Below are 13,556 nucleotides of genomic sequence, written 5' to 3'. Positions count from 1 at the left end.
GCCCTCTTAGACTGTGCCAAGAGGCATGATGTCCATAGTGAGATGTTGCTAGCCATGTTGTATTTTACCTTGGTCCAAGCATATATGGAGTTTTGCTGAGTTCTAAGCAGCGCCATATTTTAAGGAAGCATCAATAAGCTGGAATTGAGCAGAGATAAAAAGCAGAATGCTGAAGATCCTCAATATTATATCATATGAGGATTAGTGTGCTTAAATTGGAGAAGAGGAGACTTCAAGGGGTCTTGCTCCATGTATTCAAAGAGTTTTCATGGGGGGGAAAGTTTAGCTTTTTTCTCCTCGGTGCCCCAAAGAGCAAAACAAGGAGTAACAGGATAACAGGTAGAAGTTAGAGAGAAAAAGAAAATGAAGATGTGATATAAGAAAAATTAGAGCTCTATGATAATGGAAGATATCACCTCCAAGCTAATGCATCTCTAATCTCATTCCCCGTTGAAAGGTCTTCAAACTAGAGTAGGAAGACTATATGTCTGATTTGTGGTCAAGAGAATCTTCCTTGGGTATGACTTCAAATAGATGGCCGAGAAAGTTCCTTCTAACACTAGGATTCCATAAAAATCTGGGAAATCAGGTTTTAAGCCTCAGCACCAAAAGCTATCCTCTGCCAGGGTCATCTGTGGCCATTCCCAGGAGGTATTCTGGGATTATTCTTGTTTCTCTTGTTGCTTGATCAAAGTCTTTATCTTATTTCCCCCACCCCTCAGGCTTGTTCTCTATCCACTATATCATACTGCCTCTCTTATTGGAAAAATAGTTATAGATAGACAGACAGACAGAGAAAGATGGATGGATGGTGAGAGACAGACAGAGAGAAAGAGAGAGAGACAGACAGAGAGACAAAGATGGATGGATGGTGAGAGAGAGAGAGAGAGGGAGAGGGAGAGAGAGAGTTGTTCAATTATTCAGTCATGTCCAAGTCTTCTAAGGCAGAACTCTTCATGACCCCATGGACCATAGCACATCATGCTCTTCTATCTTCCATTATCTCTAAGTCTGTCCACATTCTTGTTCATTGTTTCAGTGATACTCTCTATCCATCTCATCCTCTGATTTCTCTTTTTGCCTGTAATCTTTCCCAAAATCAGGGTCCTTTCCAGTGAGTCTCATCTTCTCATTATGTGGCCAAAATATTTTAGCTTCCACTTCATTAATAGTCTGATTCGTCTCTTTAAGTATTGACTGATCTGATCTCCTTGAGGTCTAAGGGACTCCCAAAAGCCTTCTCCAGCATCACCGTTAATACTCTGATTGAACATTGAAAATTGATTTGGAATAACTTCTTCATTAATTGTGGTTTCCTACTTGTCAATAGTCAGGTGCCTGGCAAGCCCAGTATCTTCAAATTCTCTTATTAAAGGGCCTGCTCATGATATGAAGGCATGAGGCTTTTGAATCGTTTCTCCACCTTCATTTCTGAATCCAGAACCAGATTTTTCTACGTATGTGTCGCTGTCTTCACACCCATCTTGAGCAGGGAAGTCACCAAATTTCAATAAATAGTGCTCATTAGAAAATTTTTGAAGACTTCATAAAAATTTGTGGAAAATTCTTCATCTTTTCTAGCAAATGTTGGTGCATAAGCTGGCATTTTCTTTGTGATGCTTCATTTGCTTATCACCTAAACAGCAAGCATTTATTAAGTGCTTACTATGTAGGGAACACCTTGCCATCCGTGGAGATTTGAAGAAGGGCACAAATAGGTCTGCCCTAAAGGAGACTGCATTCACATGCTCCTTATGAGCCCTTCAAGGAGAAATGACCAAGTGCCTCTTGAAATGGTATTTCTTGTTGCCTTTGAGTACAAAAGGAAACCGTTTTATCCAAGAGAACCTTGATCTGTCCTTTGAATTTAGCTATACCTTTGACATATCTTCTGGGCTTATTTAGAGTGAGAATGTCAACATGGATATGGTTCACTTCCAAAGTATAGCCATTCATTGACTGATGAATGGGGGAAAAAATAACAAATTGGGTGAATACAAAATGTAGGAGAGCTAAATTAATAGTAGTTCATACAGTAAAGACCTGGGAGTTTTCGATGACCCACAAGGTCCAAATAAACTAAATATATTATATAGATCATTAAAAAATAATAAAACTGCACTCATAAAAGTTTTGTGTCTAGACCTGGAGTCCCACAAAGTTGGATGGGGGTGAAAATTCTTTATTTTCTTTATTTTTATTTTATCTTGATTTTCACTAATCTGTAACTAAAGTTTAACATTTTACTCACTGATTTTTTTTTTAATCCTTACTTCCATCTTGGAATCAATACTGTGTATTGGCTCCAAGGCAGAAGAGTGGTAAAAGCTAGGCAATGGGGGTCAAAGCAATATATAATAACTCCATGTGTCGTGTTTAATAATATTTATTAATAATCATTGATTATTAATTATTTAATAGTAATTAATTATAATTAATTAATTTATAATAACATATAAAGCTAGAGTAAAAACGGAGCTAATTCAGCCCCAGTCGTAAGAGAAGAGAGAGGGAGGGAGGAGTTACACACCATTTAAAAACAATAATGTACGGATGCTAACATGAACGAAGGGAAAAGGATTCTGGGAGATGAAGGCCAAGGGTTCAAGATTCTCATTACACTTTCCCCTCTTTGTCCATGACACCACCATCTTTCTAGGCACGCAGGTCTGTAGCTTCAGAGTCATCATCCTTTCTTCCCCTTTCCTCATCCTCTCCATATTGCCAGTGGCATGCGGTCCAGTGGGTCGGACAGTAGCACACCTGAAGCCTGGAAAGGTGGACTGGAGGCAGATTGTGCTCGGTCTTAAGGGCCAGACAGTACAGTTCGTATTTTATCTTGGAGGCAAAAAGGAAGCACCAGAGTTTCTTAAGCTGAATTTATGGCAGAGAAGAGAAAGGTGGGACAACCTGTCCCTCTTGGGTTGTTGGTGAAATGATTGACATCTAAGTCCTTAAGGCCAACCTGCTCATGCTCCCATTCGGTCTTCTCTCTCCCAGCTCCCCTGCTTGTCCCCTGTAACCATCTGGGAGTATTCATTAGTGCTTACAATAAATAAAGCTTTCCACCCATCTCACGGGAATTCCTTCAGCTTCTTGTGTTTTCCCTCGGAACTCCTTTCAGGAAAGGCCTCATTCTTTTATTTGTTCAGACAATGAGCCTTGGAAAGTACCCTTGACCCCCCCCCCCAAAATGGCACCCATGAGAGGTATTAATACTCTTCATTTCAAAGCCTCATTACCTCCCACTCTGCTGTATTTCTTTAGAGAAAAAACTAGCCAGAGCTAGAGTTTTAATATGACTCATTCCCCACCCCCAACACACATACACCACCTACCCCCCAGCTGGCAGTGTGATACACTAGAAAGAAGGTTGTGTTTGGAACTAGCAGCCTTATTCAAAATCTCACCATACTTGTGTGATCCTGGAAAGGTCACTTAAAACTCTGGGCCTTTGTTTCCCCATCTATAAAATGATAGGATTGAGAGGAAAGCTGGGTGGCTCAGTGGATGGAGAGCCAGACCTAGGTCCTGGGTTCAAATCTGGCCTCGGACACTTCCTAGTTGTGTGACCTTGGGCAAGTCACTTAACCCCCATTGCCTAGCTCTTACCACTCTTCTGCTTTAGACGACTCCCAGGGTTGCTCCTTTCCGCCACACCGTTCCAGAGAAGGAGCGTCTCCCCAAACCTTGCCAGAGTCACCGGAGGACCTCAGATTGGGGCAGAGCCGTGGCTGGCGGGGGCTTTCCCCTGCGCCCCCTCTCCGCTGGGTCTGAAGCCCGATCTGATTTAGCTCATCTGTGTCCTCTCAGGAAAAAAGCCCGATTACGAAAGCCTGGGCTGGCCCAGCCCCGACGAGTGCGTGAAGCTCCGGCGGGTGGAACTCACCACGGTGGCGAGCACCTGGCTCGCCGTCTCCGCCAAAAACATCGAGTGAGTATCCTCCTGGCCGGGGTCCCCAGGGCGCGGAGGGAGGGAGGGAGGGAGGGGCCTCCTGGCCGGGGTCCCCCAGGCACGGGGGGAGGGAGGGAGGGGCCTCCTGGCCGGGGTCCCCCAGGCACGGGGGGAGGGAGGGAGGGGCCTCCTGGCCGGGGTCCCCCAGGCACGGAGGGACCCACCGAGGCGCTGCCCTGAGTCTCTGAAGGAACACAGAAACTTCCCTGCATCTCCCTGAAGGTCAGGGCCTGCCTTCTGGTCGTTTTTGCTGACGGCAGGCACTTGGTAGAGCAGCGAATGCTCACTGATCTACACAGTGGATTGCATTCCAGGCGTGCTTGGCACACCGTCTCCAGAGCCAGCAACATGAATTTTTTTTAATGGCTCTTCTTCTGACTGTGCTACCCCTGGGCTAAGCATTCGCTAAGGCCTCACTGTGTGCCCAGCCTGTGAAAGGAGACAGGGAAGAGCCTGCGCCCGAGGGGCTTCCATTCTAACGATGAACACGTGCCTAAATGGCTCCGTACGAGGGAGCCTTAGCAGGGAAGCCTTCCTGCAGAAGGTGGCTTTTGAGCCGAGCCTTGAAGGAAATAAAGCAGGAGGTGAAGAGGGGGTACAGTCTAGACGCTGGGAGCAGTGTTTGCCAAGGGATCGAGGCAGGAGATGGGATATTGTGGGGGAGACCCCTGTGTAAGTGGAAATTGTGTACCCTTTGGACTTCCCCTCCCAGCATCCTCTCCTCCTCCCAGCATTCCCTCTTCCCTGTTGGTATACAACAGAGGTGGCTCTTCCCTTTCTCTCTCTTCCACACTGGAACCAGAAAAGAATGCTGGGAGAGGAAGTCCAAAGGGTACACAATTTCCACTGAACACCCCAGACTAAGGAGAGGAGAGGAGAGGGTCAAGTGGTAAAGAGCTTCAAATGCCCAATAGGAGTTTATTCGGTCATCTTAGGGGTCACAGGGAGCCGCTGGGGTCCATCATGTTGTGCAGGACATTCATTTTGGCAGCTCGTGGAGAGTGGAGTGGAGTGGGGAGAGAGGCGAAGGTGGGGGGTGAATTAGGAGGTGAGAAGCGATAAGATGGCAGCTGTAAGTGTGGAGAGAGCAGGGTGTGCACACAACACACGTTGTAGAGATGGACATGACAACTTTTAGGGACGTATTTGGTAGGATGAGAGATTGTGAGGAGTCAAGAATGATGCCGAGTTTGCAAATCCTCATGGACCAAGATGTAAGTGGTGTCTTCAACAGTAATACGGTTTGAGAGCCAGGCCCTGGGATGGGAGATCTTGGGTTCCCATGTGGCCTCAGACCCTTCCTAGCTGTATGACCCTGGATAAGTCACTTAACCCCCATTGCCTAGCCCTTTCTGCTCTTCTGCTATGGAACCAATACACAGCATTGATTCTAAAGGCAGAAGGTAAGGATCAAAAAATTTTAAAAAGGTATAAAATATATAAATATAAATAAATATATAAGTAAATACAAGTAAAATAAAAATAAAAAGCAGTAATAGGGAAGTTGGGGAGGGAGGAGGATAATGAGTTCCATTTTAGATAGATTGATGCCTATGGACCCAGTTGACAGACTGGCGCCCAGGAAAGAGATGAAGGCTAGATTTGTAGATCTAGAAGTTATCTGCCTAAGGAGGATCATTGAACCCATGGGAACAGATAAGATCACCAAAGGAGAGAGTACAGGGAGAAGAGAAAAGAGCCTGGCCCAGAGTATTCCCTGCCCACAAGCATCTTAAATTCCTCTAGGAGAGAGAACAACACTTAGGTATGGGGGGAGCTAGAGAGCTAGTAGATAGAACACCAGGTCTGGGTCCAGGAGGATGTGAGTTCAAATCTGGCCTCAGATACTTCCTAGCTGGGCAAGTCACTGTTATAACCCTGTTACCTAGTCCTTACTGCTCTTCTGTCTTAGAATTGATACTAAGAGAGAAGGTAAAGGGGTTTTGTTGTTGATGTTTTTTGTTTTAAAAAGAGGACTTAGGTACTTCCTGTCTATGAATGTCTCCTTGCCACAGATATTCCCATGATGCCTCAGGACTTTAAGGGCCTAGGATTTCACCAGTGTGGAAATCTTCCCCAAAGTAAATCATACTGGTTTCTGTTTTACGGTTTTTAGAGTTGTCTGAGGCTCACAGGGCTTAGGTGACTTGCTACCTCTTAGCTCCCTGGAGGTGCATTCTGTGTTGTGACCGAGGGAGAAGCATCCCCTCGTGAGAATCTCCCGTCCATTGTCTCCTCCCTGAAGAGGAAAGGACTAGGACGAAATGGGGTGGATTGAAGACTCTCGTACTCCACAGAGTGTGAAAAGAAAACTGGGAATCGTCCGTGTCCAAAGCTGAGAACTCCTCGGCGGCTCTCGAATCCCTCACTTCCCTTGAGACGGCTCAGACACCCCTTCCCGGAAGGCCTTTCCCAGGGCATCTTCCCCGCGAGGACCTCCCGGGTCCCCAGTGTGTGTCTGGCACGTTCCTGTGAGCGTGTCGTGTCTCCCCCCGTCCCAGGAGAACTTTGGGGACGTTGTCTCCCCCGTGTTATCTGCCATACAGCGAGTGGCTGATCCATACATATTTGTGGATTGAGCGATGCCTGCCCCGTTGCCCCTCAGCTCACCATGTGACCTGTGTTGGTCTTGCATGTTTCAGCATCACCGAGCACATAGACTTTGCTACGCAGCTTCAGGAGCCAGCGATGGAGCCCCTCTGTAACAGCAACCTCCCTGCCAGCATGCACACCTTGGACCACCTGCATGGAGTGGCCAACCGTGCCAGCCTGCACTACACGGGCGAGAGCCAGCTGAAAGAGGTGAGCGGGGCATGGGGGCGGGGATGGCTTTGAGGAAGGGTCACAAAGGCTCCTCTTGCCTGCCACCTGCCCTGTTTCAGGCCCAGTGCAATGAGTAAAAATTCTGAAACTGGATTCCGGGTAAGAAAAACCCGTTTAGTCACTAGGCTAGCAATACAGTAAAGTCGTCGGTCCACGATCTCTTCTGGTGACCTTTTGTTCAGTCTTGAATCATTCGGTCCACCTTTGAATCTCATGAGAGCTCGAGACATCTCTCTTTGGTGGTCGCCATTTTCCATGCATTCTCTGATGCCCTCATGAAGGTGGGAAAGTCGCAGGCCCGATCCCAGAATTCCAGCGTCCTTGCTGATCCAGATGGAGAAATCAGCTCGGGCCTGGCCAAGGTGAACTTTCATCTCTTCACCCCAATGGGAAAGACAAGGACGTTGCTGCGCTGCCCCCAGACATCTTGACCAAGACTTGGTTTTTGTTTACTAGACAGGATGGAGCTTCCATTCTCAACCCTAATTATCCCAGCTGTAGAATCTGCTCCAGGACAGGGAATGTGAGGACATACCCTGGATAACCAGGACAAAGGAATGAGGAAAAAGGCTTGAAAAATACATTGCGGAGCCCTATCAAAATGATACCTTAGGCTCTGCGAACAGAGACTCCTTTGCATGGCTGGGCAAGTCAGTAAGACCCAACCTGGCCATTGGCCAAGGAAGTCTTGGAGAAATGGGGGTGGCGGCGGGCCTTTGGGGTCCACCGAGATCAGGGAGCCCGGCCTCCATCAGCCTTACACAGGACACCTTAACAAGAAGCCTGTAGGAGGATTAGCCTCTGACTTGTGTGGGAGAATTAGGCCCTATGACTTACTGAATGAAAGAAGCCTCTAAGTGTTTGCCATGTGCCACGCTACAAATACAAAAGGGAGACCATCTTGCTCCTTGCCAGGTGGCTGCACAAGATCAGACCCTTGGGCTATGGGGCCATTTCTCTCTTAACACAAGAAAAGAAGTCTTGGACTTAGAAAGGGCCTAAGAACCGGAGACTCCTACAACTAGAGCCATTTTTGAAAGGTCTCATAGCCAGGATTTGAACCCGAGTGCCAACCTCTCTGCTCTCCCTGTGCCCCCACTGCCAGTGTCTCCCTGCCCAAATCACGGGACTTGGGTTTCCCTTTTCCCATCTTCATTGCTCTGACCCACCCTCTCTCGTCCCTCTCCAGGTGCTACAGAATCTTGGCAAAGACAAGTACCCCCAGCAGTCATTTGAACAGATTGGCACCCGGATCGCCAAAGTTTTGGAAAAGGTGGGTTCCCCCAGGCCGGAAACTCCCCCTGCCAGGAAGCAACCCTAAAGCATCTCAGCTGAAAAGGGGCCCTCCGTGAACTCCATTCGGAATTCAAAACCTCTTCCTCTCTTCTTCCTCCTGCTTTAAGACCTTCGATGGCAAACGTTTCCTGGATCGTATTTTCTTTTTCCCCAAATGGGCACTTGCTGTGGGAAGGGGAGAAAAAAAGGGTTCTTGGCCTAAAGTCTGTGAATTTGTGGAGGCTTTTTTTACTCTGTATTTTGGTCACGATTTCCGTGTCAGTGGTTGTTTGTGACTCTACGCCTTTCGTACTATGCAGTTAAAATCAGTCTTTTGAGGAGGGGGCTCCAGGCCTCGTAAGGGGCCGTGAAACCCGGAAAATGAAGGGCCCCCGGCCTGGGGACAGCTGCTACTCTAAGGAGATGAGGAGACCGTCCCGCGGGACTCTTGTGTTAGGCAGGAGGGAGACACACGTTTACACCTTTTCTTCTCCTTTTGAAAACCTTTTGTGAAAGGGTAGTTCATAGAGTCAACGGGAAGACCCGGGAGGGCCCATCCCTGGGTGCTGGGTCCTCAGAGAAAGCCCCCTCCCCGCCACATGGGAGCTTGGATGTTTCCCAGCGGAGGTCAGCTTCCCCCAACCATTCCCTTTCAGAACCAGACCTCCTGGGTCCTCTCCAGCATGGCAGCCCTGTACTGGCGAGTAAAAGGACAAGGGAAGAAGGCCATCGACTGTCTGAGGCAGGCCCTCCATTATGCCCCGCATCATATGAAAGTGAGTACCAGCGTGCGTGCATCCTGTCGTGTCTGCGTGATTTTCACTTTGGAATTTCTCTTGTTTTGGGGGCTGGGGGAGGAGGCACCTAGAGGAGGAACTCCCTGTGTGCAAAATTCCCTCCACCAGCAGACGTGCACTGAAAAAAAGCAATGGCTTTGGGGTCAGAAGACCCAGATTCAAATCTCACCAGTGACACTTCCTTGGGAACGTCCTTTGCTTTCCCTGCCTAGGTCTCAGCTTTCTCTATCAAATGTGGGGCTGTCAGGCTAGAGGGCCTCTGCGGTTCCTTCCAGCTCTCTTGTCTTTTGCACGTATCCTTTAGACACCCTTTAGACCTTGAGCCTCAGGAAGCTGACAAGAAATGAAACATTAGGCTAGTAGCGCCTCCACGGCATCCACATGCTGGGGAACGTTCAGTGGGGAATGGCCGGCCCTTTGCCCTCCCCACTCGAGAAGCCGTTGTGGCCACCCACTTTTCGTCCCACTGTTGTCTGGCGCCCCCACGTACCCCGAAGCTGCTCCGGAAATAGGCCTCGTCTCATGCCTTGGGAGAGCGTGGAGGAGAGCAGGCTTCTCTTTGTTCTTGGAGCCCTTCATTGGTATCACTGCAGACGAACAAGCCACCCTTACCAGGACGAAGGGAACCAGCCCCTTCACTGGCGTGCAAGCCCCGTGTCCTGATGGGAATGCTGAGCCCCGCTATTCCTCGTGCCTTCCTTGGCTCGCTGTCTTCTGACCCCCCACCCGATCTCTTCGGTCAGCTCTCCAGACAACTAGAGCAGGGGTCCCCAAACGACGGCCCGCGGGCCACATGCAGCCCCCCGAGGCCATTTATCCGACCCTGACCGCCCTTCCTGAAGGAGCTCCTCTTTCATTGGTGGTCAGTGAGAGGAGCACAGGATGTGGCAGCACAGCATCACTCACATACAGCACTACTTCCGGTGACATAATCCTTTGTGTGGCACCTTGTTCTGAGAGTAACTGAACAAGAACGAGGTGCCGCACAAAGGATTATGTGGTTGCACAGGGGAAGACGTCAGCATGGTGAGCAGCAATCTGGGGGAGGGGATTCTGCACTGTGTGTACTGCTGCCTGGTTAGGGTTAGGTTTTTATAGTCTGGCCCTCCAACAGTGAACTGGCCCCCTGTGTAAAAAGTTTGGGGACCCCTGCTCTAAATAGTAGGGATGTAGGTGAGGGGCTCCATGGGGGCTTCACAAGGTCAGCAGCATTGTGGAGGCCTGGCTTGGGAGCATCATCGAGTCTCTTCTTTCCTCTCTGCCCAGGACGTGCCCCTGATCAGCTTGGCCAACATTTTGCACAACGCCAGGCTCTGGCAGGACGCCATCGTGGTGGCCACCATGGCCGTAGAGATTGCCCCCCATTTCGTGGTGAACCATTTCACGCTGGCCAATGTCTACGTGGCGATGGTGAGTAGCAGAGATGGTGCTGCTTCCTTCTGGGCCCTATTGCTTATAATGTCTGAATGGGGCTAGAGGCGGAAGGAGGGCCCCTTGGGCGTCTTTTCCACTTCTCAAGGGTTGATGCCCAACATTCCTCTCGGGGCAAGGTGCCCTCTTGGTCCTTTCTCTTCCACAAAGCTGCCCCTATTGAGATGAAGAACAGCGAACTGTTCCTGGGTCGTGGAAGGTGTGTAAAAGTTAAAATTAAATCTCAATAATAAAAGTATTCTATTTTAGAGGTTTATTACATGATCATTAGACATCAAGGAATAAAGAGGATACAAAATAAAGACCACATGCCCATGGCTGATTAGCTATTTCAAAGGCTTGCCTTACCACCACCAAGCTCAGAACAGGAAGTAAAAAAGGTGGGACCCTTTATGTCCTTGCCTAATATCCCCTGTTTACAGGAAGTACATAAGGACAGGAAATCAGTGGGCTCCTGGGAAATGTAGTTCTTTTTTTTTAGGGTAACAGATTTTCAATTATACAGGTGGGCAGGCCAAAAAGCACTTAAAATTCCAACCACAGTTTGGAAGGAAAAGCAGCATTTTCTAAGTTCCTAACGAAACGGTTCCTCTCACTGTCCCAGGTTGGCTGCCGGTTTGCCTCAGAGCTGCGGAGGCTCGGCATGGCGGACACTAACATTTGACAGCGAGGATTCTGGGCCACCCCTGGCCCTTGCTTAGAACGGTGGCCTTGTTCTTGGCCATAAAGGTTCTAAGATGAAAGAGTGCTGCTGTGGGGACAAGCAAGAGAGCCTGACCCAGATCCTGGAGGTGGGGGGTTCAAATCAGGCCTCAGACTGGGTTGCTTCACCCCCGCAGCACAAAATTGAGATTTGGCTTTCTTCATTCAAACGTTCCCTTTTTAGACAACATCCTCACAGCGTTGTGAAGACTAACTGCTTTATTCGGCTTTTTGCAGCCTAGAGAGTTTGAATGTATAAAGTTGGCTACATTATCCCTTCATAGCCTTTCAGTAGAAGGTCATCCCAAGCTCTCACTTTAACCAAAGGGAACCCATATTGAAACCTCTTCTGCCTGGGAACAAATATATACTTTTGATTCTAAGATGGGAAATAAGGATTTAAAAAAAGTGGCGTCCCCGGCATCGCCCCCTTCGGGGCTAGCTTCTGCCACCCTTTTCCCCTGGGGCGTTGGGGCAGAGTCCCTCATTGCTGGGGGGTTGGGATGCCCCCAAAGCAGCCGCCGCCACACCCAAGACCTCACACGTTGGGTCTGTTGGGATGGCCCTGAAAAGGCACCGAAGGGGGATTCTGCCCCTCGGCAGGGGTTGGAGGGAATCCATCGGGGATGGGACGTTTTTATCGCTCACATTTAATCCCGTCCCGATGCAGGAGGAGTTCGAAAAGGCCATGATGTGGTACGAATCAACACTAAAACTGCAGCCCGAATTTGCACCCGCCAAGAATCGAATCCGGACCATCCAGTGTCATTTACTGATGAAAAAAGAGCGCCGTTCTCCCTGATCCTCCCGCTCGCCTCCCTCCCTCTGCCTCCCTCCCTCACGCTCTTCCCTTTTAAAGAAAGAAACCGATCCTTGTCCAGTACCTTCTCGTAATCAAGTGTGTGATGATAAGTGGGGGGACCAAGACAGGAGGTTCGGTTCGGGTCTTCGGGTTCCTTTTCCCACGCCCTCCCCTCACCCCCCGCCTTCCTCTCCGGAAAGAAGCCTCTTTGGAAATGGTTGTTCCAAACGGGAAATGGAGCTTCAGAAAACTGTGTAAATAACGCGCTGGAACCCCCCCAGACGCCGCCTCCCCGACCACCCTCCGGGCTTTCTCAGCGTCTGACCAGCCCCCGCCGGGGGGGGGGGGGGGGGACAGTCCCGATAATTACCTGCTTCCTAATGTCGTAGCATCTGTCGGTGGAAACGCAGACACCCATCCCCACACCAGACAGCAAGAAGCCACGTCCAGCCGCCCATCCATCGGAAATCCATGCTTTTACCCAGTCTTGTCCGATTCATGCTGCCGTGTTACACGCCCAGAGGTAGTTTGCGGGGGGTGGGCCGGGGCGGGCGGGGGGGGAGTGATTTAAAAATCAAAATCTTTGAAAAGAAAAAAAAACCACCTTAGGAACATCCGACCTTTTGTAACGTTATTTATGTTGGGGGGTGGGCTGGGAGGGAGGGACCGAGGCAAGGAAAATCAGCGATGTGCACCATCTAAGCCATTTGTATTCTGATCGCGAGACCCACGGGAGCCCGTGCGCGGAGGCTTTCTACACGTATGTGTGCGTGTGCGCGTTGAAAATACATGCACACGTGTGTGCGTGTGCCGCCTGTACACACATGTAGAGTCTGACACGTATGTGTGTGTAGATGCGCACACTCGACGACCTCCGCAGACCCACGGGTCTCTGTTTTACTGATTATTTTGTTCACTGTATTACCCATCTCAGAAACAAGGTACAAGCGTAACCTCCCTCTCTCTGAGACCTTCCACTTCAGGCTGCTCCGCGCGAGCTGGCTAGAACTGTGCGAGTCTAAATCGAGCTTTTCCCTTTGGTCCGGAGAAGAGCAGAGCCTCCAGACCGTGAGAGATCTGCAAGGGCACATACTGAGAACAAAAATAAAGGCTGTTTATGAGCAAAATGCGGGTCCCTTCGTGGTGCTGGTGCTGCGTGCGCGTTTGCTCGCTTGCTTCCCTGATACCGGATTAAGTGGGTCTCCCTGAACCCCTGTTTTATTGAGTCTGAGCTGCACCCAGCAGATCTCCCCAAAGCCCCCAGCCTCCCCATCCCCCTAGAAGATCTCCCTATCCCCCCCAGCCTCCCCATTTTCCCGGAAGATCTCTCCATCCCCCCAGCCTCCCCATTTTCCCAGAAGATCTCCCTATCCCCCCCAGCCTCCCCATTTTCCCGGAAGATCTCTCCATCCCCCCAGCCTCCCCATTTTCCCAGAAGATCTCCCTATCCCCCCAGCCTCCCCATTTTCCCAGAAGATCTCTCCATCCCCCCAGCCTCCCCATCCCCCCAGAAGATCTCCCTGTCCCCCCCAGCCTCCCCATCCCCCCCAGCCTCCCATTACCAGAGAGGACCAGACCAGACGGCGGTGTGGTGCCATGGTTGACAAGCCATCTTCATGGCCTCTTTAGCTGGTAGAGATTCTACTTTCCCTTCCCCAGCTCGCCATGGGCAGACGTGGGTAGCCACCCCGAGAGATCGGCTCAGTCACCCCAGAAGCCAGTTCTTCCATTCCCTGGTCCTCACATCCCATCCATGTGGTTACTGGGCTTT

The 13,556-nt window shown here is 49.8% G+C and overlaps 1 protein-coding gene across 3 annotated transcripts in view; it reads left to right on the top strand.

The window, feature by feature from the left end:
• Positions 1–12,912, top strand: part of TTC17 (tetratricopeptide repeat domain 17) — a 124,189-nt gene extending 111,277 nt beyond the window's left edge. For all 3 annotated transcript variants that reach the window (XM_007497340.3, XM_007497339.3, XM_007497341.3), the window contains 6 exons: positions 3,814–3,934; positions 6,598–6,757; positions 7,968–8,051; positions 8,710–8,829; positions 10,117–10,260; positions 11,654–12,912. In XM_007497340.3, coding sequence (XP_007497402.1) covers positions 3,814–3,934; positions 6,598–6,757; positions 7,968–8,051; positions 8,710–8,829; positions 10,117–10,260; positions 11,654–11,785 — 761 coding nt within the window. In that variant the 3' untranslated portion in view covers positions 11,786–12,912. The remainder of the gene's footprint in view (positions 1–3,813; positions 3,935–6,597; positions 6,758–7,967; positions 8,052–8,709; positions 8,830–10,116; positions 10,261–11,653) is intronic.
• Positions 12,913–13,556: the final 644 nt, after the last annotated feature.

Source organism: Monodelphis domestica, chromosome 6, assembly GCF_027887165.1.
Source record: "Monodelphis domestica isolate mMonDom1 chromosome 6, mMonDom1.pri, whole genome shotgun sequence".
In the NCBI taxonomy this organism is placed as follows: Eukaryota; Metazoa; Chordata; class Mammalia; order Didelphimorphia; family Didelphidae; genus Monodelphis; species Monodelphis domestica.
This window is presented reverse-complemented; position numbering and strand designations above follow the sequence as displayed.